Here is a 27,628-nt window from a genome sequence, read left to right as displayed (position 1 = left end):
GAGAGAGAGAGAGAGTGTGTGTGCTGTTGCTAGATCTGGAGCTTAAAGGATGAGAAAGAGCCCAGGAGTGAAGAAACCGAGAGGACAGGTCTGGGGTCAAGTGCAGGTTGCCTAGTGACCCCTGTGCGGCCAGGGTGCAGCCCTATGAAGCGCAAGGAAGGCGACAGGGCTGGAAAGAAAGTTGGGGGTTGGGGGCGGCTGAGTAGGTCTCTGGGGACCTCTATTCCAAGACACGAGAGGGACGTGGCCCAAGATGTGTCAGGTTCACCCAGAATAATCAGACAGAAGGTACCCCAGAGACTGGACAGGAGCCCCCCCAGTGCCCACCCAGGAGGAGGCCTCGCAGGCCTGGGGAAGGGTGCAGGGCCTGGGGAGGAGGAGCCAGCACGGCCGCCTCGGTCTCTCCTGGTGACTAATGGTGCACCATCCGTCCGGCTGACATTAATGCTTCCTGCCATCCATCTCCCACTCGTTAAATTACCATTTTATGGCCAAAATCTCTCTGTCTCATAATTGATAAAAATCTCCTTTTGATGTTTGGAATTATTGGGGGGAAAATGTTTTTCTATTCTTCATTATGTTTTTAATATAAATGTACTTTTTATTGAGAGCTGCTGGGAAGGCTGGATAAGCCCAAGTCGGAGGGAGGGTAATCTCTCCCCGGCCCCTCCCCGGTCCTCCTCGCACTCCAGCTCCTTCTGTTCCATTCCCAGAACACGCACACAGTAGCCTTGGGGGAGGTGGGGGGGCTGTCTAGGGAGACAAAGAAGCCAGACGCCAGAACGAACAAAGGTTGAGCTGAAGACCAAGAGAAGCAAATCTACAGACAGGTGAAGCCCTCCAGGTTGTTCTCAGCTCAGGGCCAGTAGAGCAGCTGAGGGGTGGGGTGGTCATGAAGGGAGAGCAGACCTTGGCTGGCCCTGCCAGTGTGTGTGGGAACAGGGCAGGTGTCCCAGAGGGCAGGGACCCCCCAGGAGCCGGCACAGTGCCCGGCACAAAGGAAAGCTCAGCAGATATGTGTGAGTAAACAAGAGAAGGACAGGGAGAGGCTGGATGGCCATGAAAAGAAGGCACCAAGAAACATGAGAGCATGGAGGCATGTGTCATCAGGGGAGCAACGTTTCTGCCCCCTATCAGGAAGGGCTCTCTGCCCTCTGCCCTAATCCAACCCAGGGTGTATTCGTCCCTACACTCACCCCAGACCTGGCTCCTCCGGGACAAGGGAAGCTGTGTCTGGCTACCATTCTGCAAGTGAGGAGGGCTGGGTGGGTCCTGGACACAGCACAGCCAACAACTTGTGCCCCCGGGCCCCCAGGGCTCCACCTCCACCCACTCATCCGCAGAGTCAGACCAAGAGCACACAGTAGGTGCCGCCTATGGGCCTCAGGAAACTGCCAGCGGCCCCCAAGGTAGAGGTCTGTTGGGGACAGTCAGTGGGGTAAGTGCTCCAGAAGCCCGGATGACAGGCTCGAAGGTAGCCTGTGGGGGATCTCTAACAGTGGGTGGGAAGGGGCTGGCCTAGACAGAACACACGCTGGGCACTGATCAGGGAAGGGAAGAGATGGGAGGATGCTTCTACCGTACACCATATCAGAAAATCTGGTTCAAGGCCCAACTCCACCCTTCAAAATCTTTCAGAACCATAGTTCCTTGTACATAAAAGCATTCAGCTCAGCACAGAAATAACAGCTAATGTTTGTGGGCCATTTGCTCTGTGCCAGGCATGTTCCACATGCTCCTCGTTCATGAATTCATCTAATCCTCACAGCAGGCCTGTGAGGCAGGCACTTTTATTACTCTTATTTTACAGATGAGGAAACTGAGGCACAGAGATGCTACGTAACACACCCAAGGTCACAAAGCCAACAAACCAACATGCAGTCTGGCTCCCGCCCACTTCAAAGGCTCAATAAGCTTGAACACCGGGTGAAGGCAGAACCCAGGGTACAAACGTGCAGGCCTGGCCGAGGGCCGTGTGGGGAACCATGAGGGGTAATTTCACGTGTCAACCTGGCAGGGTCACAGTGCCCAGCTATCTGGTCAAACATTATTCTGATGTTTCTGTAAGGGTGTCTGGAGGTGAGATTTATATTTAAATCAGTGGAATTTGAGCAAAGCAGGTTGCCCTCCATAATGTAGGTAGGCCTCATCCAATCAGTTGAAAACCTGATTAGAACAAGACTGACCTCCCCAAGCAAGAGGAATCCTGCCAGCACGTGGCCTTCAGACTTGAACTAAAACATCAGCTCTTCTTGGGTCTCCAGCCCAAAGGGCCACCCTGGAGATTTTGGACTTGCCAACCTTCAAAATTGCATAAGCCAATTCCTTAAAATCAATCAATCATCCAATCACTAATTTATTTATTCTGTACACATATACCCTATTGGTTCTGTTTCTCTGGCAGCCCCTCACTAATAGAAGAATGAAATCCAGTCCTGGTAGAGCTGCTGCCGCCTGGAGGAAAGGGTGCCCAGCTCGGATACCTTTTCCTAGTCCTCACAAAGTTCTCCACAGGCCAGCAGAGGTCCCATGTGCAGGCGTGCAGAAATGATGAGGGTCACCGAGAGTTGGCCATTCACTCTCCATGCCCACCCCCCACCACCCCAGCCCCAAGGCCTCCACAAAAGCTTCTGCTCGAGTCTCTGCACTGTTCCCACCTGGTGCTTCCACCTCCAGGAACCCCTCCCACAGACCAGGTGAGTCCTGCTTCACCTCCCCGCCTTCTGCTTTCACTCCTGCTGGTCCTCACGTCAACAGTGTCTTCTCTCTGCCACCCCCACCAAGCTGAATGATGTTCTTGGGAGAAGAGCTTCTTTATCTGTTTTTTGAACTTTTGCCTACGCCTTAAACGTCGCCCTCCACTTGTACCTGGAAGTTCAAAGGAAACAACGAGCAGTGCATTCTCCCCCCAAACCACGGCGGTTCTCATCTGCACTCTCAGAACCATGCCAGTCATATGGTCTGTAAAGAATACTGAGCACTTGTCCCTGGGGGTGTGTGGAGTTACAGAACAAGATCAAGTCTAGATCCCCACCCCGTGGGCACTCAGGGGTTTCAGAGTACAAAAGCCAAACCCCAAAAAGCCAACACCAGTAAAAGCATTGCCCCTAACTAAGGAATTTCTATGCTCCACACCAGCCCCTGACCTCATTTTCTTTGGTTTTTCATAGAATTTCAGAGTTGGAAAGAACATTATCTGATACAACTATGTTCCAGGACAACAACAAAACTGGATCATTCACTGAAATATCTTGTAGAGAGATTGGCCTTGTCCGTACCTGTTGGGGAGGGGAATGGGGGATGGATACATGTGCATCTATGACCACAAATAACTGTACCACTGCAGCCGACAATTCTATCATCTCTGCCTAAGTCCCAATGTAATTGCTATCCCCTAGCTCTCCCCCACCTCAAACCTCCGGCCTCCACCATCTATAAAAGATGACCTCACTTCCCATGTTACTAAGAAAATCCAGCCCTACTCTATCCTTCTTTGCTCAGGCCCCTCTCCAAGTTCTCCTCTCCCCCAGGCTCGTGTTATGAAAAAACATTCAAAGGTCCTTCGTAACATAACCTCAGCCCCAGCTTTGCAACCTCAGCTCCGCTACCCACCAGCTTGGACCTCATATACTAGCCAACAAGACAATTCACCATGCACTCTCCAAGATTTATGCTTTATTTGGCCCATCTCGTTCATCAGTAATCCCCACCTCCAACCTCCACCTGCACCTCCACCCATTTGTGAGAGCCTGGGTCATATGCCACCTGCTTAAGAAAGTGTCCATCCACCCAAATGTAATCTCTCTTTCTCTCTCTCTCAAACCCCGAAGGCACTCACATGGCCAGGTATTACAGTGATGAGTCTACCACCTAATGACCCCAGACAACAGGGACCAAAATGAGGTCTTACTCATTTTGGCTGCAGCCACAGCTTCCAGCTCTGCCTTTTTCACTAAATACTTAGACGACAGAGAGAGAAGAAATGGGAAAATGAAGGAAAAGTGTTGAACCACAGAACTGCATGCTGTTAGAAGCTGCAGGGGGCCTCAGAGGGCTCCTACCCCAAACAAGGAAGCTGTAAGGATGGGTTGGTGGTCAGCGTGAAAAACCCTGCCAGGTCCTCCAGCACAGAGCCAAGAGCTCCTGGGGCCCAAGTGGTCAACAGCCTCATGGCTTAGGCCTGGGTATGCCCCATTCAGGGTGCAGAGGTGTCAGCCTAGCCTTCCTCCACAGCACAGACCATGCCCAGGAGTAGAAAGAGCCTGAGTCTCATCCAACTGTCCCGGCTCCTCTAGCCAAGGAAGGGCCATGTCTTCAACACTTCCCTGACTCTCAAGCTCAGGCGCCACCTGCTGGTCGAGATCAGCACTGCAGCGGACCCAGAGCCCCAAGGGCAGTCAGTGGACCCAGGCTGAGACCATCCCCAACCTACCCCAGACCAAAGTCTCTTTGGGGGCTACAGAAATGACCCCACCTCTTAGAGTTCTGACTTCTGACTGCTTCCCAGAACCTGTTCTTCAATACTTAAGCCTAACATTTAAAATAAAAGGGACAAGTTTCTCTCTGATAATACTAGAAGACTCTACTAAGGCACAGATACAAACACATAGAAAAGTGACTTCCCAAGGACTTATGCCAAACAGAAGCTCTGTTACACAAGGGACAAAGCCCGAGCCGGAAGAAAAGAAGATCTGAGTCTCATCCTGTCCCTCACATGCCCCTCCCTTAGTTCCATGGTCCCCCCACCAGCAGCACACTCCACGGCCAATCCCTAGGCCAGGATGGTGCCCCTTGACTTGCCCTCACCTCTACACTGATGGCACTGGCTGCTGTCCAGGAATCTGGACTGACCCAGAACCACATGCAAATCATGGGGTCCAGAAGAGCTGTAACCTCTCCCTCATCCCCCATGCTGGGGACACCCCTCAGAGCCAGCCCCATCTGCCTGGGACAGGGATAGGTCTGAGGACACTGGTGACCCTCCAAGACCTGTGCTGATGGGAGGGGTCCCCAGGAGGCACAGATGGAACCAATCAGTGCAAGCTGGAACACACCGGCCTCGAGCACCTATCTGGCTGCCCTACCCCCAACCCCGCCTCTCTTCAGTCTGAGATTTCAGGGCAGCAATGCAGTCTTTGTGCTCTGGGTGACCTCAGAGCCTACCCAAGGACTCAGACCTGGAAAAAAGTCGTGATGTGTCACAGGCTCGGCTTCCTTTAACCACATTCCTGAAACCAGGGGTGAAATGGAGGGTCCCAGGGCAGGCATAGAGCCCCAGATTCATGGGGCCGGCTCAAGTATCTTCCTGGGGACGGGGCTGCTCCCTGAGAAGTGTCATGGGAGGGGCTGGAGGAGGAGGGAAGTGTACAGTGAGTGACTTTCCCTGCCCTCACACCCCCACACCCACCTACCCTGCTTCCCACGTCCCCTTTCCCCTCCCTCCACCCACAAGCAGAGAAAGTGTGTCACAGGGAACAAACACCGTCTTCCCAGGAGGGGGGAGGGGGAAGGGGGGAGGAAAGACTTGATTGTGTGCCTGTGGGGCCCACGGGGTAAGAAACCAGAGTTTTCTGAGCTTCCCAGCTGTGAGGGACACCCCCTCTGAGCCGTGACCTTGACATTAGCCTCCTCTTCTCGGAGGGCTTGAGACAAGCTGTGCGGCAGGAGCCACAGGCCACCAGGCTCAGAACTACTTGGCCAGGGTCCTAAAGAAGAAGCCCCGAAGGTGTAGGCAGCATCTTCCAGCCCGACATCCTTTGGCCAGCTGGGTGAGTCCACCATGAATGCTGACACCCCGAGCGTCCCATGTCGCTCTGCCCTGGCTTGGAGGAAGCCACTGACCTGCTCCTGCCTCCCATCCAGCTCTCTATAGACACGTCGGTCTCTAAGGGTTAATCTGCTGCCTTCCCTCTCTTGCCTCCACCCCCACGGAGCTGCCACATGCCAGCAACGATGCACTTCACACTGTTATTACAGTGATTTATTTAGTTTTAATTTGGGGGTGCATCTCGTGCTGTAGGAAGCAGGAGGCCAAAAGTCTTGGCAAGAAGTAAAGCCCCGCACGGGCTGTGGCAGGCCAACCCCATCCCCTCTGCCTGCGGCTCCTCCATCCTAACCCTGCTCTTCCCAGCCTGTGGGCTGCTCCTGACTCCGGCCCTAAATCAGGTTTACTCTTCACTCAATCTCCCCTGGTCCCTGGGAGGGGATGTTCCTCGGGAGGAGAGGAGTCCACAGAGGTTTCTGTGCTCACCTCCAGTGTGATCCAAGCCCCCTAGAGAGTCAGTTAATGAGGCCGGCTCAGGCCAGGCTCTCACTGAGGAGTGGGACATCTTTGGCTGGATGCTGGGCAAATGATACCAGCTCTACAGTAAAGGATTGACAGCTAGGGCCAACTCCATGCAGATCAGCAAAAATGGAACAACTGGTCTTTATGAAGCTCTGCCCCTACTCTCTGTCCAGCCCTTGGCAGCCTAAGGAAACTGTCACTCATCAGCTATTGATTCATTAAACAAACATTGCTGCCCACTATACACCGTGTACTGTTCTGGAACTATAGCCAGAAGTAAAAGGACCATCCTGGCCTTCATCCCCAAAGACCTTACAGCTTACAGTGAAACCAGTTAGACGCAACTGAGCAAGCCACAAGAGTACAAGTGGAGGGAGCAGAGGTGGGCAGAGGGTCAGAGAAGACTTCACAGGAGAGCTGGGATGTGGCCGAGGCACCCAGCATGTAGCGTAGTGTCCGGCATTTGGTAGTTGGATAGATAGATGGACAAATGGCCTAGAAACACAAGGAATCACTTGACAGGGGGAGAATGGGGTAGAGAGATTCCAGGCAGACAGAGACTGTGGCAAGTTGAAAGCAGACTGGGTGGACCTTGAAAGTCCTGCTGAAGATTCTATTTGGAGAAACTGGGAGGCATCAATGGTAATAAAATAATCTTAGGAAAGGCATCAGCTGATCTAGGCTCAACTTTGAGACTTTTTTGCTCAGAAAAATTCTAGAAGTTCCAAAGGATTCTCTAAGAGGAGAATTTCAAATTCAGTAACAGGTGAAGGGAGGAAAGCAGTTTTTTTAGTAGAACTCTCTGAGGTACCATGAAACTACAGCACATAATTTGGAAGATCAGCAACCTGCAGACAGCTGCTCCCACCCCACCCCATCCCCAAAAGCAAGATGAGCAGAACAGGCCAGCGAGGATCCATGCCACGTGCCCAGTCTGAGCTCCACACATCCTGCAGGTCACTGGCACGAGTCCAAAGGAATGCAACCAGGGCTGCGTACAGATGGGCCTTTAGCCCCTTTCTTTGGTTGCTCCAGGGGGTGAAATGAAGATCAGAAACATGAGGCAGATTTTAGCACTTAGGAGGAAGAACTTATTACAGTTGGAGATGACTGGCAATATATAGAACACATTACTTTGGGCAGCAGGTAAAACAGTAAGCTTCCTATCACTGGAGGTAATCAAGCAGAGGCCCAGAAAAGCCTAGAAAATCCACTGCTTTGAATATTTAGGACAGCTCACTGCTGGCAGCACAGAGCAGGGCACTGGAACCACTTACTAACTTTACCTGACTCTAAGCTTCCACATCTCATCCGCAAAATGGGGTTAATAACAGTGCCTACCCCATAGGTTTGCCATGAGAACTATGTGAGATAAGGTGTGGAAAAGAGCACAGCTGTCAGCATGAAGTAAACCCTCAATAACTGATAGATGTTATTAAGTTGAACCATATGAATCATATTAGCTCACAGGTCATAAATAGTCAAATACCAATTATTTCATATGGTCCCACTAATGTTTTTTACTAAAGGCCAGTCAGGTTCCTTCTAAGCTCTCTAATTTCACAACAAAAGTTTCTGTGGAGCGTGGTTCCTCCCACTGGTGGATCCCAGGGCCTGAGGTCAAGCAGCGAGAACTCTGCAGGAGGCCTCTTCAGAAGCATACTGCCCCGGGGCCCATCCCTCCCTGGCAGAGGTGGGTACCTCCTTGCCCAGGTCCTCGCGGATGACCTGGCGGACCTCCTGCATGCTGCTCTGTGGGGCCTGGCTGTGCAGCACCTTCAGCGTGCTGGTGTACTCCTCCGGCAGCAGGTAGTCCAGAGCCCCCAGGTGCTGGCCCACCTTGATGAACGTGCCCCGGTTGGCACAGCAGAGCTCACAGAGGCGCCTGGCGGAGCGAAGGTGCACCTGCAGGGAGAGAGGCAGGGCCAGAGATGTGAGTGTGTGCTGTCCGCTGGATGTCATTCTCCTTTCCTGCCCCCTCTGCTTGGAAACTCTGATTCACCGCCCAGTGTACACACACACACACACACACACACACACACTCTCTCTCTCTTATTCTCCTTCAGTTTCCTAGTACCCAGAGCAGTCAATTCCAACCTCAAATCACAACCAGCCTTCTCAGATGGCCCAATGCTTCTGATCTCTGTCTTTCCTTCAAAACTTACCTGGTCCAAGTCCCATTCCCTCAGAAACAAGCGTTCGTTCAAGGCTTTCAATCAATTCTAACCCACTGACGATTCATTCAAGGATACATTGAGTTCATGTATTTGCCATCCACCCCTCAGCCATACTGAAGCTACTATCTGTTTGGAGATGAACAATTTATAAAACATAACATGGTCATATTCGTTATTTGTTCGAATCCTTACAGCAGCCCAGGGAGGCAAGTGTTGGTATCTTTAAGGATAAGAAACTCAGAATTTTTGCTTATAAAGAAACAGCTAAAAAAATAACTAATAAATGTCAAGGAAGGTCTAGAAAACACTCTAAACTTAGGGCTCTTTAACTCAGCAAATTTTAGCATGGGTATCCTATTAACTGAAGGAAATCTTTCCGGGGGGGGGGGGCATCAGACACATGGAGTTGGCAGTTGGGCAGGCTGTCCAGGACAGGCCAGCCTTAACTTGCAGTCTGATGCCCACCTACCCTTACAGAGCGGGAGGTGGCCCTCATGGCCCCCAGGCTGGTCATCCCCAGTCACCACCCCAGCTCAACTGAAGGTCTTAGAATTTTGAGGGTCCTGCCTTGCTGGAGCTACAGTTCCTGAGGCAGGATGGGACCATGGGCACACACAGAAGACAAGGCAGCCCAGTGCCCTGTGGGAACCTGCTACCCTCTTCCACCCACAAAATCAACCAACAGAGTGAACATCTATGTTGGACTTATACTCTCTTCAGTGCTTTGAAGGATGCTGACGTAATTAAGTGCATGTTGGAGGCAATAAACCACATGAAGAGTTAAATAACAGTTGGCAACAAAGATGGAAGAAACGTTCAAAGATCCTACATAATTAGTTCCTGATTGAACCATATAGAAAACCATTACTTTAGAAATTAAGACGAGAATGCTGCAGCCCTGAACATCCTGGTCCCAGCAGCCAAGGAGCCCATCTACCCTTCCGGTCATAGCAGAGCGATACCCCAGACTCCAGGCACTCACAGGCTGTCCTGAGGCCCTCAAGGTCTCTGCTGGGCACTTCTGCCTTCCACCCCACCCAACTCCTGGACACACATGCACACATGACTGCATCCCCTTGGACAGAGTGCTCCAGCCTTGTTGTGGGTACCTGGTCCAAGCTGGGCCAAGGAGAGTTTTTCCCCCTGAAAGGAGGGCACAAGGAGAAGTGGTCATTATTTTTAACTTGCCCAATATCTCTGTAAAATAGCTCTTTAATATACGTCTTTAAAGATGAAGAAATCATCTCAGAGAGGTTCTGTGATATACCCAAGGTCCTAGAGTCAGTAAACAGTAAAAGGTAGATGTGTTCAACCATGTGCCAGGGAGCTGGCTTTTACTGAATTTCTCTACGTAAAAGCATTGTGGGATTGAAAGGAAGTATAACCACAATCCTCATGGGCAAGGAGCTTACAGTGTAGACTGAGAGGTGGATACACACTCATGAAACTAGAATCACCAATGGCAGGCAGTCAAGGTAGCCACCCAGTCACTCCCAGATGACAGGTGCTGGCGAGGACAGTAGGCTGGGCACCAGGGTGGCCGTGGATGTCAAACCAAGTGTATACAGTATAAAAGGCCAACACAAGCTGCAATTGGTCTTGATTAAAACAAGAAGGGGTCATAAAATCTAACAACTAATAGCAATGGCTTTAGAATCAAAAAGACCTGGGTTCAAATCCTACTTTGCTACTTTCTTGTCATGGAACCTTGGGCAAGTTAATTAACTGTGGAGCCTCAGTTTCCTCATCAGTAAAAGGAGGAGAAACATGGTAACTGTCACTGTGGTGATCAAAAGAAGCAATGCATAAAAAAGAACTTAGCACAGGGCTCAGCACATAGTTCGTGCTCAATAAATGAAAGGAAAAAGACAGAGGGGGGGGAATCAGTTTTCCTAGAAAACAGAAAACAAACAAACAAAAACACTCCGGGCCCATCCACTCCTTGTATTTTGTTCAGTCCAACAAGTCTGGACCACAATCTAATACACAGAAACAATAGCTAATTTCATGCTCTGTCATCTAAATTACAAAGCATCTGTGTATAAGCAACCAGCTATCGAATAATTTCCAAATACACCGACTTACGGTTCTCCTCCCCAAAGACTTCCCTACTTCTGCTATGTGATGAGGAAAACAATTTTTGAGAAAAAAATAACTTTGTTTTTCTGAGTTGCTGCCTAGGCATTTTACAGTATGACAACCCTACTCACCCGCAGGGTCTGGATATTTGGAGAAGGGTCTGAGTCTAGGATTCCGTCATAAGTTCCCACTTTACTTTTTCCAGGGTACCCTTTAAAGTAACCAGTTAGAAAAGTTTGTGACTTCTGCCCCAATCACCTTATAAGTTCAGCTGACCTTTGAACATCATGGAGGTTAACCCCCACGCAGTCAAAAATCCAAGTGTAATTTATAGTCAGCCCTCAGCAGCCAGGATTGGGCATTCACGGAGTCAATCAACCGTAGGTCATGTAGTTCTGTAGTATTTAGTTAAAAAAAGAAAACCAGCATTTAAGTGGACCCACACAGTTCAAACAGATGTTATTCAAGGGCCAACTGCAATAGGTGCTTGATACCCCCTAATTCCTGCTTGCTGGGGACCTGGGATGGAGGACTGCCCTTCCCCTGGCTCACTGAGCTCTCTCACTTCTGGGATCTGTACTTCTTCTGTGTGGGTGTATTTAAACCGGACTTTCCATCAAAAGACCCAGTGGGTTTCACTTCCCCAAAGTGAGAGTTTGGATGCTGAGGGAGATACCTGCTGACCCCAGGTAGGTGGCTTATGCCCCTTATTCAGCAGGTAATAATCTACATATTCATAATTCAATACACCAGCACTGGCTGCTCAACACATGCTACTACCCTAACATGGACCACTCATTTGCTCCCTGGACCTGAGTCCTATCCTTACCCAACACCTGGTTTCACTAGCTGGTTGGGTGTGTGACATCATTGCAGCATATCCTTACTGCAGAGCGTCCCCACTCCCCCTTCCATTCCTGCCAAAATATGGCAGGAACAGCTGGCACAGGCTCTCTGCCCCTCCTCCAACTTCATTTTCACTCCCAGCTCAATAACTTGCCTTATGATTATCTCATTACCAATAACCCTGTTGTAATGAGTTTTAATCTCCCTCATATTAATTAAAAGCATTGTCATTAGCCAGCTTGGTTTGGGCTTTGGGAAGGGGACAGTGAATAGATAATAAGATCAACTTAGTGCTGATGAATTATTGATTGGGAGGGATGGAGCAAAGGCCCAAGGAGGGCTATCCTTTACTTATGCCTAAATTCCGAACAGTAGAGGCCTTGGCCCCCAAATTTGGCAGAAAGGTACCAAAGCCAGACTAAATCAGTGGTGCTCCCATCAGAACTGAGCAGTATCTCCAATGGGGTTCAGGGGTGTGAGTGTGAGACAAAGACGAATGAGATAAATACACATACGTACCCTACACAGGAAGAAAGAGGCAGTGAAAGAGAAGATCAAGACAGACCCCAAAACAGACAAGCCCTTGACGAATTCTTCCAGTCAAAAACTCAGGACCCAAATGACATGCACTGACATGTAGACAGTGTTATGTCTGGGCTGTGAGATTACAAGAGTATTCTTTATAGGTTTTCCCATATTTTTCAAATTTCTTGAAACAAACATGTATTATATCAGTAACAAAGGAGAATTTTTTAAAAATAATCCCCTCTTCAACATCTTCTGGAAACAGAAAACTCCAGCTGACAAGACTCTGCCATGCAGACTGGACCAGGCTGGCGCAGAATCCAGCAGAATCTCTTTCCCAGTTTTGCAGGGTACTATGATCTATGTGTAACACCATTTTCATCATGAAAATGGAATTGTAACTCCTCCTTCCTCCCTGAGAAATCAGGCCAGGATGGCCTCCAAGGGTTCTTTTCTGGATGTCACTCTGCTTTAAGTTGTCATTTAAGCAACAAAGTGAAATTAACATACCATGTCTTGGGGGGAAAAAACAAGTTGCAGTTTATAAAAGTTTTGAAGGAGCTTGACCACAAATTTAATTCCACCTCTTAGGAGTGTCCTCTGTCTCTCTTTAGACCACATGTTGGGTCAACCCTGGTTAAGAACACAGGGTCAGCATCATATGGCCACAGCCTATATCCAAACTTTACCACTCAGGAGCTGGTGACCTTGGGCAAGTTATGTAACTTCTGTTTACTTCTGTCTGTTCATCTATAAAAGAAAGATAATAATAGTGCCTACCTCACAGGGCTGCTGTGAAGATTAAATGAGGTGAGACACTTCAGTTAGCTAGAGCCAGCATTTCTAGACTTGTTGTAAGGGTACCTAGAATTTGTCTCAAGGTATGGTAAGACACACAGACATGGAAATAAAGAAAGACTGTCATAAAGAAAGAAGTTTTTGCTAACAATTCCTTAAAAGCAGGAGAGTTGGCATGCCATGCAGGGCCACTCAGGGAAACACCAGGGCTGGTCAGGAGACAGAGGGAACAAGGGGAAATGTGGGCAGAGCTTTTATTGTGGATTCCATGGCAAAGAATGGGCAAGGCTTAGGAATGGCTAGTTTTAATTATTTCACTTGGCTTTGGAGCATAGGGGCTGTCCCTGGTTGTTTGGTACCTGGACCTGGGGAGACTAGGACAAGAGGATAGTGGCCTAGAGTGTAAGAGTCTAGTAACAGAGGTGGTTGGCAGGTATAGGCTCTGGGTTGATTGGTTTCCCTATGAAACACATGCTCACAGGTGAGTTGTTTGCTGTCTCTTAGAATTAGTTAAACTTGAGAGCACCCCCTCCCCAGTGTCAGCAAAGCCCTAAGATGTCAAAGCATCAGAAAATAAAAAACATGATCAATACAATATTCTGGCTATACTCCCGTGAGGAATTTCACCCAGTATCATGGTGGTAAATACTACCTACAGAGGGGAATACAGGCAGTACCCAGAAGACTTCCTACGTTGAGGAAATAGAGCTGAGAGTCCAGGAAAACAAAAGCAGCTGGAGTTCACAGGACAGAGTACTAGAGAGGAGAGAGAGGTACAAAGAAAAAGCCCTGAAGATCTGCAGAGGGTCCATCTTACATATTCAACTGAGTACTAGTCAGTGCATGCACATGAGAGAACTACCTGAGTCCAGAGAAGTAACAACTCAGAAAGACTAAGGTTAGCTGTACCCAGCATTCACAGAGGGTCTATTTCCACCAGCCAGACCAGAAAATCTCATAATTCTTGAGGAATGTGTTATAATACCCAGAAGGGGCTTGACTCACTAATGGGGAATGTCCCAAACTAAACACTGCTCCATTCCCATCTAACAAGTATTAAAAGAAAGACTTGGAAAAAAACCCAAACTGTTTCCAAGTAACTTAACTGTGTCCCAGAACAAAGCTCAAGAAACCAAAGAGGAAATCAAAAAATACTTAGAGACAAATGAAAATGAAAACACGATGACCCAACACCTATGGGACCCAGCAAAACAGTTCTAAGAGGGAAGTTTATACTGATACAAGCTTACCTCAGGAAACAAACAAACTCTCAAATAAACAAACAAACTCTCAAATAAACAACCTAACCTTAGACCTAAACCAACTAGAGAAAGAAAAACAAACAAAACCAAAGTTATTAGAAGGAAAGAAATCATAAAGACCAGATTAGAAATAAATGCAATAGAGACTAAAAAAGAAAAGAAAAGAAAACATCAATGAAACTTGGAAAAGATAAACAAAATTGATAAACCTTTCTCCAGACTCATCAAGAAAAGAAAAAGGAGAGGGCCCAAATCAGTAAAATCAGAAATGAAAAAGGAGAAGTTTACAACTGATACCACAGAGATACAAAGGATCAAAAGAAACTACTTCAAGCAACCATACACCAATAAAATGGGTAATCTAGAAGAAATGGACAAATTCTTAGAGAGGTACAGTCTCCCAAGACTGAACTAGGAAGAAATAGAAAATATGAACAGACCAATCACTACTACTGAAATTGAATCAGTAATTTAAAAACTCTCGACAAATGAAAGTCCAGGACTGGATGGCTTCAGAGGTGAATTCTACCAAAGATTTAGAGAAGAGTTAACAACTATCCTTCTGAAACTATTTTTTTTAAAAAACTGCAGAGGAGGAAATACTTCTGAACTTATTGTATGAGGCCAGCATCAACCTGATACCAAAGCCAAACAAAGATACCACAGAAAAAGAACATTACAGGCCAATGTTACTGATGATCACAGATGCAAAAATCCTCAACAAAATGGTAGCAAACTGACTCCAACAATACATTAAAAGGATCATATGCTATGATTAAGTGGGATTTATTCCAGGAATGCAAGGATTTTTTTAATATCCACAGATCAATTAATGTGATTAACAAATTGAAGAATAAAAACCATATGATCATCTCAATAAATACAGAAAAAGCTTTGATAAAATTCAACATCCATTTATGCTAAAACCTCTCCAGAAAGTGGACATAGAGGGAACATACCTCAACATAATAAAGGCCATATATGACAAAGCCACAGCTAACACTGTACTCAGTGGTGAAAAGCTGAAAGCATTTTCTCTAGGATCAGAGCAAGACAATGCCCATTCTCACCACTTTTATTCAACATAGTTTTGGAAGTCCTAGCCACAGCAATCAGAGAAGAAAAAGAAATAAAAGGAATCCAAATTGGAAAAGAAGTAAAACTGTCACTGCTTGCCGATGACATGACACTATACATATAAAACCATAAATACACTACCAGAAAACTACTAGAGCTCATCAATGAATTTAGTAAAGCTGCAGGATACAAAATTAATATACAGATATCTGTGCATTTCTAAATACTAACAATGAACTATCAGAAAGAGAAATTAAGGAAACAATCCCATTTACCACTGCACCAAAAAAAATAAAATACCTAGGGATAAACCCACCTAAGGAGGCAAAAGACCTGTACTCTGAAAACTGTAAGACACTGAAGGAAGAAACAGAAGATGACACAAACAGATGGAAAGATATACTATGTTCTTGGACTGAACGAATCAATATTGTTAAAATGACCATACTATCCAAGGCAATTGACAGATTCAAAGCAATTCCTATCAAATCACCAAAGGCATTTTTCACAGAACTAGAACAAAAATTTTTAAGATTTTTATGGAAACACAAAATACCCTGGATAGCCAAAACAATCTTGAGAAGAAAAGAACAAACTGGAGGAATCACGCGCTCTGACTTCAGACTATACTACAAATATACAGTAATTAAAACAATATGGTAGTGGCACAAAAACAGACACAGATCAAATGGAACAGGATTGAAAGCCCAGAAATAAACCCATGCACTTATGGTCAATTAATCTATGACAAAGGAGGCAAGAATATGCAATGGAGAAAAGACAGTCTCTTCAATAAGTGGTGCTGGGAAAACTACTCAGCTACATGTAAAAGAATGAAATTAGAATGTTCTCTAATACCATATACAAAAATAAACTCAAAATAGATTAAAGACCTAAATGCAAGACCAGATACTCTAAAACTCCTAGAGGAAAACATAGGCAGAACACTCTGACATAAATCACAGCAATATTTTTTTGTATCCATCTCCTACAGTAATGGAAATAAAAACAAAAATAAACAAATGGGGCCTAATTAAACTTAAAAGCTTTTGCACAGCCAAGGAAACCATCAACAAAATAAAAAGACAACCTACAGACTGGGAGAAAATATTTGCAAATGATGCTACCAATAATGGATTAATTTCCAAAATATATAAACAGCTCATACAGCTTAATATTTAAAAAAAAAAAACCCAATCAAAGAATGAGAAGAAGACCTAAATAGACATTTCTCCAAAGAAGACATACAGATGGCCAACAGGCACATGAAAAGATGCTCAGTATCACCAATTATTAGGAAGATGCAAATCAAAACTACAATGAGGCATCCCCTCACACCAATCAGAATAAATGTCATCAAAAATTCCATAAATAATAAATGCTAGAGAGGATATAGAGGAAAAGGAACCCTCCTACACTATTTGTGGGAATGTAAATTGGTGTAGCCACTACAGAGAACAGTATGGAGTTTCCTTAAAACTAAAAACAGAGTTACCATATGATCCTGCAATCCCTCTCCCAGACATATATCCACAGAAAACTCCAATTTGAAAAGATACATGCACCCCAACGTTCATAGCAGCACGATTTACAATAGCCAAGACATGGAAACAAACTAAATATCCATCAACAGATGAACTGATAAAGAAGATGTGGAGTATGTGTGTGTATATATGCATATGTGTGTATAAAATAGAATATTACTCAGCCATAAAAAAGACTGAAATAATGCCATTTGTAGCAACATAGATGGACCTAGAGATGATCATAGTAAGTGAAGTAAATCAGACAATATCATGAAATCACCTATATGTGGAATCTTAAAAAATGATACAAATGAACTTATTTGAAAAACAGAAATAGACTCACAGACATAGAAAACAAATTTATGGTTACCAAATTGGGGGAGGAATAAATTAGGAGTTTGGGATTAATATATACACACTATTATATATAAAATAAACAACAAGAACCTACCGTATAGCACAGGGAACTATATTCAATATCTTATAATAACTTACATGGAAAAAGACTCTGAAAAAGAATAGATACACATCAAGGGTTAACTGAATCACTTTGCTGTACTCTCAAAAATAACACAATATTGTAATTTAACTCTACTTTAACAAAAAAATGGTTAAAAAATGGAAAAGGAAGGAAAAACATGTATCATGTCAACACCAATTAAAATAAAGCTGGAATGGCTATGTTTGTAATAGGCAAGGAAACTCTGACCCAAGGTGGTGTCACAGTTAAATTCTAGCAAACATTTAAGGAAGAAATATTGCCAATTCCACGTAAACTCTTCCAGAAAACTGAAGACAGAATACCTCCCAACTCATTCTATGATACCAGCATAATTCCAATATCAAAACCAGGCAGAATACAAGGAGGGAAAAAAGCTATCAGCCAATATTCATAGTGAACATAGATGCAAGAATTCTATTTTTAAAAGTGTTATCTAAATAATAAAAATATTTAAGTGTTAGCTAATTAGATCCAACAATTTATAAATAGGCTCTTTTCTTTTCATCAGAACCTACCAGGTGGTGCACAGTTTTTATTTCTCCCCCTACAGACAATACTAATTTTGATCACATCATTAAGATGGTTAACCACCTAAATTCCTCACTTAAAGTTACTTTTCTCTTTATAATTAAGCATTTTGTGGGGAAGTACTCCAAATTTTATAAATAACCAGCTCTTTATCAAACTTTCAATTAATTCATCTGTTTATTTATATCAGTTTGAACTCATGGATTTCTAATTTTTCAATGAAACATAATCCATTACTATTATTGTTTGTTTTAACAGCCTCATTTAGGTATTTTCACACAATAAACAACATATATTTCAAATGTACAACCTGATACTTTTTGACATATGTATATACCTATGAATGCATTACCATAATCAAGCTAGTAAACATATCCATTACTCCCCTCCAAAAGCTGTGATGTCCCTTTGTAATTCCAGCCCCATCTCTCCGCATACTTCCCATCTCCAGACAACCACTGGTCTAGTTTCTATCAGGATAGACTAGAAATTTCTAGAGTTTTATATAAATGGACTCATACAGCCCATATTTCCATATTCTTGTTTTGTCTAGTTTTTTCCACTCAGTTTTTCTGAGATATATCATATTGTTGCATGTAGCAATAGTTTATTCTTTTCTTCTTACTGAACAGTATTCCATTGCATAAATATACTATAATTTGTTTCTTTATTCATTCGCCAATGTACATGCGGGTTGTTTCCAGTTTTGGAGTACAAATAAAGCTCCTATAAACACTCATGTACAAACCTTTGTGTGAACATTGCTTTCATTTCTCATGGGTAAATACTCGGGAATGTAATGGTCAAATTGTATATTAGGTATATATTTAACTTTTTAAGAAATTAAACTGTTTTCTAAAGTGGCTGTACCACATTACATTTCCACCAAGAGCGTATGAGAGTTCCTCTACATCCTCCCAATGCTTGGTGTAAGTCTTTTTCATTTAGTCATTCTAATAGATGTGTAACAGTATTTCATTATGGTTTAAATTTGTGTTTCCCTAAGACGAATGATGTTGAAAATCCTTTCATGTGCTTATTTTTCATCTCTGTATCTTCTTTGATGAAATGTCAATCTTTTGTCCATTTTTAGTGGCTGGTTTGTTTTCTTATTCAGTAATAGGAATTTGTTATATATTCCATATACAAGCACTTTATCAGATGTATGATTTGCAAATATCTTCTCCCAGTCTGTGGCTTGTCTTTCCTTTCTCTTAACAACATTTTTAAAGTCTTTTTTACTATAATGAAGTAAAATTTACCACGTTTTTCTTTATGGATCATGCTTTTGGTGTTGTATCTATGAAATCTTTGCCTAACCCAAATTAAAACTATTTTTTCCTATGTTTTCTTCTAGAAGTGTTCTAGTTTCAGGTTTTATATTTGGGTGTGTGATCTATTTGGAATCCATTTTTATATATGGTATGAAGTATGGATCAAAGTTCAATTTTGCATAAAAATATCTGTTTCAACACTGTTGAAAAGACAAATCTTTCTACATTGAATTGCCTTCATACCACTGTGAAAAGTTCATTGTTCATATTACATGTGAGTCTATTTCCGGGCCCTCTAACCTGTTCCATAAATCAGTTTGTCTGTCTTTACACCAGTACCACACTATCCTGATTACTATAATTTTATAGTAAGTCTTGAAATCAGATAGTATTAGTCCTCAACTTTGTTCTCATTTTTTTCAATGTTATTTTCTAGAGTTGACTTCAAAACCCTCTGTATTCTTATATAAATTTTAGAATCAGCTGATCAATTTCTACAAAAAAAAAAAAAGCCTGCTGGGATTTTGACTGGGAATGTTACAAATCTATAGATTTATTTGGGGAGAATAGACATCTTAACAATATTGAGTCTTCAAACCCATGAACATGATGTATCTCTCCATTTATTTGGTCTTCTTTAATTTCTCTCAGCAATGTTTTGATTCATGCATATCACTCTGGAAATCCGTCCTGAATAAATAATCTAGGACTTAGGGGAAAACCCTGTGTACAGAGATGTTTAGCACAGTGCTAAGTGTAATAGGAAAACGTATATGTAGATGTATCCTAAAAGTAGAAAAAGAGTTAAGAGTAAATTATGGAACAGTCACACAGTGCAATATTAAGTAGCCATTTTAAGTGAAAACTATGAAGATTATGTAACAACATGGAAAATGCTAAGGATAAGATGTTAAATGAGAAAACCAGTTCATTATATTCATAGAACACTATAGATATAACAGGAAAGGATTAGACAACAGCGTATCAAAATCATAATGAGTTTGAATTGGTGAAATTATAGGTAATTTTTTCCTGAATCTCTAAATTTTTTATAATATAATCACTGCTTCAATAAATGAAGTTTTTCTATTTTTTAACTGAGATATAATTCACACACCATAAAATTCACCATTTTGAAGTATACAATTCAACAGTTTTTATGATATTCACTAAGTTGTGTAACTATCACGGGAACAGAGAAATTGTTTTATTTCTAAAAATCAATTATAATATTTTAATTACACTTCACCTAAACATCCACTTTGAGTCTTTGAAGTAAAAGATTCCTCTCTTCATTCAATTTATCAATACTCATTAACAGATGATAAAGGTTGTGAATGCCCAGTACGTATGAGTTTCCTATCATCTTATGTTTCACTAACACTTAGGCTCAGTTAAAAATTTCATATTAAAATGAAGATCAAACTTAAGATGCCAAATGACTTGTCAGCACAATTCAAGTACAAATAGGTCCATGATTTATAATTTTCACATATTCTTCTCCGTAATCATTAGCTTCTATTTGAATTATTGATTCACTATACTAGCATATGATATAAGTTCTCAGGAAACAAAATACCGTTCATCACACGCTCTGTAATAATGATCCTCCATAGCAAATACATAATCCTTCACAGTGCATTAAAACTGTCACACACATTATGTCACCGGACCCAGATAAGAACCCTTTGAGTAGGTACTATCATTCTCCCCATTGCACAGATGTGGAAATTGAAGCTCAAGCAAGTTAGGGGCCTTGCTGGGGTTACTCAGCCAGTAAGCAGCAGATCCAGGGTTTGAGTTATTGTCTTCTGGCTCCAAAGCTCATCAATTTCTGTTAGACTCTGCTGCCCCTCCAAACACACTGTTAAACATTCTTCATGAATTAAAAGGGAAAAATCCAGATGATCAGGACCTGTTATGGGACCCCAGTTTTGCCCTCCCCACATGCTCACAACCTCCTGACTCTCGCCCTCAGCTTAGCCCCAGCTGTTTCCCAGGGCCAGGCCACATGGCTGTCACAGCACCTGGCTGAGTCTGGGCTCCCAGGAGCTGTTCCAGCAAGCCGGCTAACATGGAGATTAGGAACGAATTCATGAACATACAGGGGCCTGGAAAGCACCAGTCACACAAACAAACTGCGATCGGGGAGCAATAAGGTGCCCAGGAGGCAATAAGGTGTCACTGCAGACACTGGACAAGACCACAGGACTGAGCAGCCCAGGGAGGCAGATCAGGAAGGGGCAGGACACTGACCACAGTGGAAAAGGAGAACAGTATTCAGTGATAACCTTCCAAAAGTCCCCACCAAACTCCTACCAGGTCCATCATGATGCAATCCAGGTGCACTCCGACTTCATCTCCTACCCTCCCCACTCGCTCGCTATCCCCCCACCACCGAGTCCTGCACCATCAGTCCTCCACCATCCCCCACCTGCCTTCCGCCTTTGCACAGCAGTTCCACAACCTCACCACCCCTCTCTCCTCACCTGTCAAAACCCTCTTCAGCCTGGACCCAGGCCTCACTCCCCCCACTTCTTCCTAGCCCCAGCCTGGTTCATTCTTCTCTCCTCCACTGCCCCCTCTCACAGATGATGCAACTACCGCCCACCATCCCAGAACTAACGGCAGAGCCAGACTTCCATCTCCAGTGTGCCTCTTGATCCTCCTTTTTTCTCAACCTCCCTTGGAAAAAACTGGGCTCCTGCCCATGCTGTAGCTCTGGACTACGACCATCTGCTCTGCTCTGCGCCCAGACAGCAAAAAGCAGGGAAGCCACCCCACACATGACCAGGTTGCAAACAAACTAGGCTATGACGCAAGGTGAGAGGCCCAGAGCGACAGAGCTTCCAAATGTTAGGGACAATGGCATGACCATCCTCCAATGAGGATGGCATCCTTCCCACAACCCCCACTCCCCCATTTCTCTGCCGGGGACAGAGAGGCAGGCAGACCCCAAGGAGGCCTCTATTTGAGGATCCAGAGCAGAGGTGTTTCCCCCACAATCAGTTAGGACTGGAATCATAGATTATTCACTCAACAGAAGCCACACGCCCATCACAGCACCCAGAGAGCCCTCCCCACCACTGCCGCTCCCTTCCCCTATGCACTCCCAGAGGAGCCACCAGGCACTGCTTCCATGAGGAAATGAGCAAGCTAGAGCAGACCATTCATCCTGGAGGAGTCAGCTCAAAGTCCCACCACCCCAGGCCAGACATCGAGAACTACATGGACTCCTTCTGGTTCTCAAGGCCTCCCCCTCAAGGTCACCCAAAAAGACCACTGACAAGGGCCTACATGGCCAGACTAAGACATGAAGAGGACACCAGCACAGTTTTTTAAGCCCACGGGAGAGGTGGGTGTGAGGGGAGGGAGCAGGTACCAGCTGGGCATTGATGTCCAGTCTGCAAACTAGGCTAGGGGTGGGGGAGCACACACCAGCTCAGGGGAGCAGGGATGGTCTGGGGAGATGCTATAGCAATATTCTGGCCAAGGAGAGAACAGGCAAAATGGTCACAGAGGCCCCAGTTGGCAGCTAGTCCTTGGGGAACCCCACCAGGCCTCCAGGGCTTTATCAATGCCCCAGAAAACAAACTTCCGTGGAGTGTGAAGTATGACGCTCCAAACTGTGGGCATTTATAGACCTAGCACCATCTCACACTTGGTCATTAGTACTGTGGGTCTTTTCATCATCAAATTACAAATTCTAGGAGCACATCAAACACAGAAAATCCCAGAGTATTCAATAGGGAAGGAAGAGAAGCAGGTATCTGAGGGGTAACTCTGTGGGATACTGCAGAGAGGGTGACTGTGGGAAGACTTCTTGCCTTTATCCAACGATAATCTAGAAGGGCAATGCAATAAAATGTACCATTTTAAATAACACATATTAAGTACTTAATATGTTTAGGCCCTAGTCCAAACACTTTATATGCATATTATCTCATTTAATTCCATAACCACTCTATAAGGTAGGCAGAATTATCATCCCCTATTTCAAAGATGAGGAAGCAATGGTCCAGAAAGGTTAAACAACTTGGCTCAGGACACACAGCTAATCATGACCTGAACCCAGGCAGTCTGAAACCAAGACTGCCTGCTCTTTAACCACAGTGAAAAATGCTTCTTAAAATATCTGGATACTTCAAAAGAAAAGGTTTTTGAACCAGAATTCAAGGGGCCTGGATTCTGGGCCAATTCTACCCCTAATTTATTGCCCCTACTTATATAATCTTAACAAATCATCCCAGATTTTGGGACCTCAACTGGCCCATCTGTACAATGAGAGATTGCAGAGAACCAGGATTACAAGTGTGGCATACATGCCTCCCTCTCTATTACCATGGCACCCATCACACATGACTAATCAACTACAGCACCCACTCACAGAGCCCCGGTGAAGACTCACTTATTCTCCACCTTGCACTCAGACAATCACCACGTATCAGCAGGAGTTGACAAATGAAATGCACTTGCTTTCCCAGAGTTAGGTTGTTTCTAAGGTGTCCTCTAACTTAAAATCTACAACTGTGTTACTGGGGTTCTAAAAACAAAATTTTAATTCTAGCCCCATTCCAACTAGATCTTGTTACATTTTGATCTTTCTTCTGCAAAATGGACGTTATGTTATGTGCGGTCAGCTCTACGTTATCCCTGATCCACAATGAATGACACTCCAAGCCAATACTTAATCTGAGTTACATGAACTGGATAACTGTCTCTATAAGGGAGCCCAATAAAAGGGAGATCTAAGGCCAAAGCCACCGACATAACAGGATGAAGGGGTATAAATTCCTTTGTACTAAGCACTGTGTTTCCAGAAAGTTCCACTTAAAATATAAATACTCCCTAGAGATGATAACACAGAAAATTATTATCAGTCAGTGACACCTTGGCAGGAGTTTCTATCTGTTTTTCCAGTTTCAGCAACTAACTGAGAACAGAGTTCTATGGAATGGGATAGGTTCCAAACACAGGTTCTCTTTCAGAGAAGGCTATCCTAAAAAGAAAGTTGCAGGAGGGGGCATTTGGGGAAGGCAGACACTAGTGGCTAAGAAAACTTAATGAATAAAACATGCTACACAGCTGCCAAAGATACTTGCATTTTAATAGGGAGCAGTTTTGTTCCAAAGGAATTAATCTCTAATGGTGGAATTACAAGCATCAGCAATGATTCAGGGAGGTATTAAGCATAGAAAGTTGTTCCAGCATTCCTGAAATCCCAACAAATGAGCTGATGTGAGTGTGCAAGCCCTCAGCAAACAGCAAATTTTCTGCAAATTTAAGGGATTAATAATATTATTGCTGACAACTTGTGACTCTGCCTGCCAGTGAGCAAGCCTGCCACTACAGAGACAAACCCAGATGCCCACGAGAGCCCAGGACGCGCACTCTTTGGTCTGGAAAGCATCCATTTGGGAACCTAGTTGCCAGAAAAACTGAAGAGAACCCTTCCCTCCATCTGCCCCTTAATCACACACACAGAGAAGATCATAATTAATTTGTTCTCAACAGTTGCTCTGTGGCTAGAAGAGTGAGGGCATTTCTGGAATGGCAATTACAGGCAAAAAAAAAACAAAAAACAGTTAAGCCACAAGCAGAATAACATCCAGCCAGCCTGCTTCCTTTCCCTTCCTCTTCATCCCTTTTCAGGTCATGGGCCTGGGTGTGAGACAGGAGTGGGAAGGAACAAAGAACAAAATCCTGAAAGATACAGGGAAGTAAGACTCACTCTAACCTTAGAAAGAGGAAATGGGTGCAAAGCTCAGGTGTGACATGAAGATCAACAGGCAAGGTATTTGGGGAACAACTGAACACACACAGGAATTCGATGAAGTGAAGGAATTCTTGTTAATTTTGTTCACTGTGACAATGACATGAATATTTAGAAAAATGTCAGTTGTTAGAGATGCACACTGAAATTACAGATGACATGCCAGGATTTCTATAATTTAAAATTCTTCAGCAAAAATAAATAAATACCTGAAAGAATTATGGCAACGTATTTTAGATCTAGGAGCCAGGTATAGAGTTCACCATATTACTCTCTCTGCTTTAAATTACACTTGAAATTTTTCATGTAGGTATATTTTATTAAGATAAAAGGCATATCCCTACCAGCTGTTCCTAATCCTTCACCATATTCTAGACCCAAGCCTCTCCTGCATCATTTTGTACCACACACCCCGCCATCGACTCCATCATGCCAGCCTCCTTTCAGGTCCCTGAACAAGCCATGCTCGTTCCTATCCCAAGACTTTTCAGCTTGCAGCCTCCTCTTCCCAGGGCCAGCTTCATGGGCATGCGACCAGTGCAGTCACACTGCACCCCACACTCAGAAGGGCTCCACAGTTGCGGTTTAATGTGGAAGACACAATAATGTGCCCCCAACAAAGATGTCCACGACCTAATCCCTGGAACCTGTGAAAACATTACCTTACATGGCAGAGGGGAATTAAGGCTGCAGAATAAATTGAGGTTGCTGATCAGCTGACCTTAAGACTATCTCAGATTATCCAGGTGGGTCCAGTGTAATCAAAGGGTTCTTTTAAGCGGCATACATAGAAAATCAGAGAGGTGGCAGCGTGAAAACCGGGCCAGACGTTGCTGGCTTTGAAGGTGGAGAAAGGGTGCTTTGAGCCAAGGAGTGCGGGTGGCCAATAACAGCTGGAAAAGACAAGGAAATGAATTCTCCCCTAGAGCCTCCAGAAGGAACACAGCCCTGCTGACACTTTTATGTTAGTCCAGTGAGAACCATTTCTGACTTTTGACTCCAGAACTGTAAAAGAGTAAATTTATATTGTTTTAAGCCATTACATTTATAGTAGTTTGTTATAGCAGCATTAGGAAACTGATACAGAGTAGCTGTCTTAAAATGCTGAACTTTATCTTTGAATTTGTGTTTTGCAAGTGAAGCCAAATGGGACAGTGGAGCATCCATGGGGATTTCAGCTCATGCACAGTCCCACCTTCCCACTGGGTTCTCGGCTGCCCACTCCTCACCCCAACCCCAGTGCCCTGGCTCCATCAGCCTCCTTACCTCCACCCCACAATCACAACTGCTCTCTACCCAGCGTGGCAACCAGGTCACGCTGGTGGGGGAGGCCTGCATTCTTCCATTGCCCTTCATCCCTGCTGGGGTCTGCAGGACAGGCATAGGAAGGGCTGAGGTCATACACATGTCATGCAGATCCCTCCCTGTCCTAGACCAGCATCACCATGAAAAGGTCAGCTCAGCAGGACTTCTCACGCATGCCCCATCCACAGCCTGAAGCTGTCATCTCTTAGGAGCTTCCCATCCACTGCGGGTCGGGGCAGCGGGGCCACAGGAAGCGGAGATTGAGTCCCCACGCAGCCAGAGCCCTGCATGGTCACTTTGCTTAGGGCTGTACATTAAATAGGCCACCCTGCCACTGCCTCTAACAATATTCTCCCAGCTCTTCCCTTGATGGCTCTTGCATCACTTTTCAGTTTCAACTGAAAACCCCGTGTCAGAGAGCTTTTCCTCCGCCCAGCATCAGTCACTCTTTAACCCATTACCACGTTTTATCTATTTTAGGGCATTCTTGTTAGCAAGAGCTGACATTATCTCGTTTACTTATCTCACTGAGTCACTACAAAGTATTCACTGAACCTGCAGTGTGCCAAGCACTGCTCTAAGCACTGAGGGAACAGCAGAAAGAAAGACAGATCGAGTCCCTGCCCTCCTCAAATGGACATTCTTGTGAGTTCCATCAATTCTTAAAGATCTCTATCCCTTCAAGAATAGACCATTGTGTACCCGGCGCCTCACACAGTGCCTGGCACAAAGTAGATGCTCAATAAGTACTTGCTGCACAGTTGACTGTATGAATGGTGTGCGGCCCAGGTTCTCTGTGCTGTGACCAGGCACAGCATAGAAACATCCCTCTTCATCCTGTAGAGTGTGGGGCAGGAAGATCTCACCCCAAAGCAAGAAATGGGAGGGGAGGAAACACCTGCAGACAGACTCGGGGTGGGAGAGGGGGCAGTGCCCAAGCTCTCGAACCACATTGCCTTAAATCAGCTGCACATATGTCTGCCATTATCTGTCAACAGTTTATTTGTATATTTAAGTGAAGTTATTCTGCTAATTGGACATATGTCTTATGGTTCTACAAGGAAAAATCTATTAAAAAGTCTTGCTGTAACAGGCGAGAGCTCTGAGGGTACTTTTATCAGGAAGAGGAAGGGAGCTGAGTGGATTTTAATTTGGTAGAAAATCGCTGCTTGGGGCCAAGACAGTGAGAAGCAGGAAATCAAGAGCAGGCTATTAGATTATTAGCGCTGTTAACAAGCGCCTGCACTGCCCTGACAGCCACAGAGTGCCTTCCATCAACTTTACTAGTTACATGATGGCCTTCCATCTAGCCCTGCTATCACAGCAATTTCCATTTTGGAGACGTGGCCACCGAGGCAAGAAAAATGGATCTCATCCAAGCCAGTATGAGCGTGGCCTCATAGCCCCTGCAGCCTCACCTCCCGAGCACATCAAGGTGCAAGAATTTCAGAGTCTGAGGTGAACAGCCCAAAGGGTTTCAGGAGAAATGGCAGAGGGTTGAGGGGATGGGAGAGAGGTGGAGGAAAACACCGGTTTGTCAAACTCCCTGATACAACAAGGTTATCTGCGCCTTGATTGCTGGCCTAAAAGAAGCCTGGAAGCTCATCCAGGCCAGGAGAGAGAGTGGGGAAGCCAAGCGGTTACAGGCACAAGCTTGGGAGACCCACTAT

General features: G+C 44.7%; 1 protein-coding gene across 5 annotated transcripts in view; it reads right to left on the bottom strand.

Moving 5' to 3' along the window:
• Positions 1-27,628, bottom strand: part of ADCK1 (aarF domain containing kinase 1) — a 100,999-nt gene that overhangs the window by 54,779 nt on the left and 18,592 nt on the right. For 4 of the 5 annotated variants that reach the window (XM_072963508.1, XM_072963512.1, XM_072963510.1 and 1 more), the window contains one exon: positions 7,988-8,191. In XM_072963508.1, coding sequence (XP_072819609.1) covers positions 7,988-8,191 — 204 coding nt within the window. The remainder of the gene's footprint in view (positions 1-7,987; positions 8,192-27,628) is intronic. The other variant, XM_072963511.1, reaches the window with a different exon arrangement.

Source organism: Vicugna pacos, chromosome 6 (genome assembly GCF_048564905.1).
Source record: "Vicugna pacos chromosome 6, VicPac4, whole genome shotgun sequence".
NCBI lineage: Eukaryota > Metazoa > Chordata > Mammalia > Artiodactyla > Camelidae > Vicugna > Vicugna pacos.
This window is presented reverse-complemented; position numbering and strand designations above follow the sequence as displayed.